This window comes from Triticum aestivum, chromosome 6A, assembly GCF_018294505.1.
Source record: "Triticum aestivum cultivar Chinese Spring chromosome 6A, IWGSC CS RefSeq v2.1, whole genome shotgun sequence".
Taxonomy (NCBI): Eukaryota; Viridiplantae; Streptophyta; class Magnoliopsida; order Poales; family Poaceae; genus Triticum; species Triticum aestivum.
This window is the reverse complement of record NC_057809.1, coordinates 582,329,433-582,331,617: the sequence shown is the minus strand read 5'-3', so window position 1 is coordinate 582,331,617 and position 2,185 is coordinate 582,329,433. Positions and strand designations below refer to the sequence as shown.

At 50.5% G+C, this 2,185-nt stretch overlaps 1 protein-coding gene across 1 annotated transcript in view; it reads right to left on the bottom strand.

Annotated features, from left to right (window-relative positions):
• The window catches only part of LOC123128687 (mitogen-activated protein kinase kinase 5), a 1,901-nt gene extending 1,558 nt beyond the window's left edge, over positions 1-343 (bottom strand). The window contains exon 1 of the mRNA XM_044548755.1: positions 2-343. Within this exon, the coding sequence (XP_044404690.1) occupies positions 2-84 (83 nt within the window). The 5' untranslated portion in view covers positions 85-343. The remainder of the gene's footprint in view (position 1) is intronic.
• Between the last annotated feature and the right edge of the window lie 1,842 nt (positions 344-2,185).

Below are 2,185 nucleotides of genomic sequence, written 5' to 3'. Positions count from 1 at the left end.
CGGCCGGCGCCGCGCCCGGCCCGGCGTGCCGGGCTGCTGCTGCTGCAGGCCCGGCCGCGCGTTCGGCGGCCCGCCCGGACGCATCGCGCGGTCTGGCCGGTCCGAAAGGCGAGGCTGGCTCCTCCCCTGCTCCGCGCGGCGGCCGGATCGGTCGGCGTCGGCGATTGCCGTCGTATGGGGCGGGGTGGGGTGGGGTGGGGTGGGATCGATCGGGTCGGGGAGGAGGGATTGGAGGGAGGCGAGTATTTTTTATAGCCGCGAGGGAGGCCAAGGGACGGGGAGAGAGACGGAGGGAGGGAGCTCTGCTCGCTCAGCCGATGGAGATGCAGCCGTGACGCCGGGGGAACGGCAGGCAGGCAGGCCCGGTAATAAAAGAACCAACTTTCCCACAGCGCTTTTCTCCCCCCTTTCTCGCTCACCGGTGATGTTCCGTTCCATTCCGTTCCGCTGGTTTGCCGTGTCCGTTGCATCCTGCCTCCCGGCCGGCCGTCGCCTCCGTTACTCTGCAATTCCGGAACAGCATTCACTTGGGGCACAGTCCAAACATTGCAGCACTCATCACGCCACATCTCTACCACGTGACACGTAACAACGGGGAAATTTATACTCCTATATATATTCCAAACTAGTGAGTGTCTGCGTATGTATTGTATTTCTGTGAAACGAAATGAGCCTACGGTTATCCTGTAAAATTGCCGTGCGAGAACATCAACTTTTTAAGATCCCATCGACGGGGTTTAAATTTCCGTTTTAGGATCAACGGAATTGCCATGTGCATGCCCGCATTTACGATTTCCATTGTGAAGCGTTTGTGTCATTATTCCCGTACGTGCGCTTGTATCGATCGTTACCGGGAATTTGTTTCGTCGCGTGACATTAACTCTCTTACGTGTGATCGTCTGAACCGTTAATTTGTTTTGTCGCGCATCATTAACTCGAGTGCATGAAGTACACGTGAAGCGCCATGTCGTTTTACGACGGGAGCCGCTGCTTTTAGGAAATTCTACCCGAGCTCGCAATCGGCCACCTTCCTACCCAACAACAATCCTCCCCAAATAGTCCACTAGCGCAAGAAACTGTCATAGATAGACAAGACGGTCACGGGAAGGAGTTAGGGTTTCCACCGCCGACAGGCAACTGGGGTTTTGCGTCGGTGAGCTTGATGGTGGTGTGGTGAATAGGAACATCGGTATACATGTCCCCCTTTACAATTTTTTTTATCTCAAGACTGGTTTTCTAATTACTCCGATATGTGCGCTTGTATCAACCGTTGCTGGGATGTAGCCCACAAGCTTGCTGGCAGCGTTGAGAACAGGAAGATCGGCCGTTTCGAGATCCACAAAATTCCCATCTACATGTTGACTTTTACGATTTCCACTATAAAAATCATTTTCGTAATCACTCAGATATGTGTGCTTGCATCGACCGTTCTTGGAATAGGTTTCGTCACATAGCTACGTGTCCTTGTATAGACCATTTCTGGGAATTTGTTTTGTTGAGCATCATTAACTCAAGTGTGTGAGTACATGTGGGGATAGAGATCGTTTACCATTGAAGACGTTGATTTAAAAATTTATACTCGGGCTCGCGGGGAGCCACCTCCCTTCGAGACAACGGGCGTACCCAAATAATCCAATAGCCAGAGAAACTTTCATGGATGGACAAGACGGTCATGGGGAGGAGTTGGGTTTTTAGTGCTGACGGATAATTGTGGTTGGGCTGGCACGCTTGATGGCGGTGTGGGGGACAAGAAGACACGTACTATACATGTTCTATTTCCAAATACATGAAATTCCCGTATACATGTTTCCCTTTACAGTTCTGCTTTCAAGACCATTTTCATAATTACTATGGTTCACACGCTTGTGTCGAGCGTTACTATAAGTCTGTTTTGTCACATAGCATTAAGACACGTACGTCTGATTCTATAGATTGTTTCCTTTAATATTTTTTTGTCACAAGTCATTAACTCGAGTGCGTGAAGTAGATGTGAATAGCCAAATCATTTACGATGAGAGGTGCTACAATCTACCCTAACTCACGGGGTAACCACTTTCCTTCCGGACAACGTGCCTCCATTTGTCCACTCGTGAGAGAAACTATCATGGATGGACAAAAAAATCAAAGAGAGGACTAAGGGTCTCTAGCGCTCACGGCTAATTGTTACAGGGACCGGGTGGGAGGG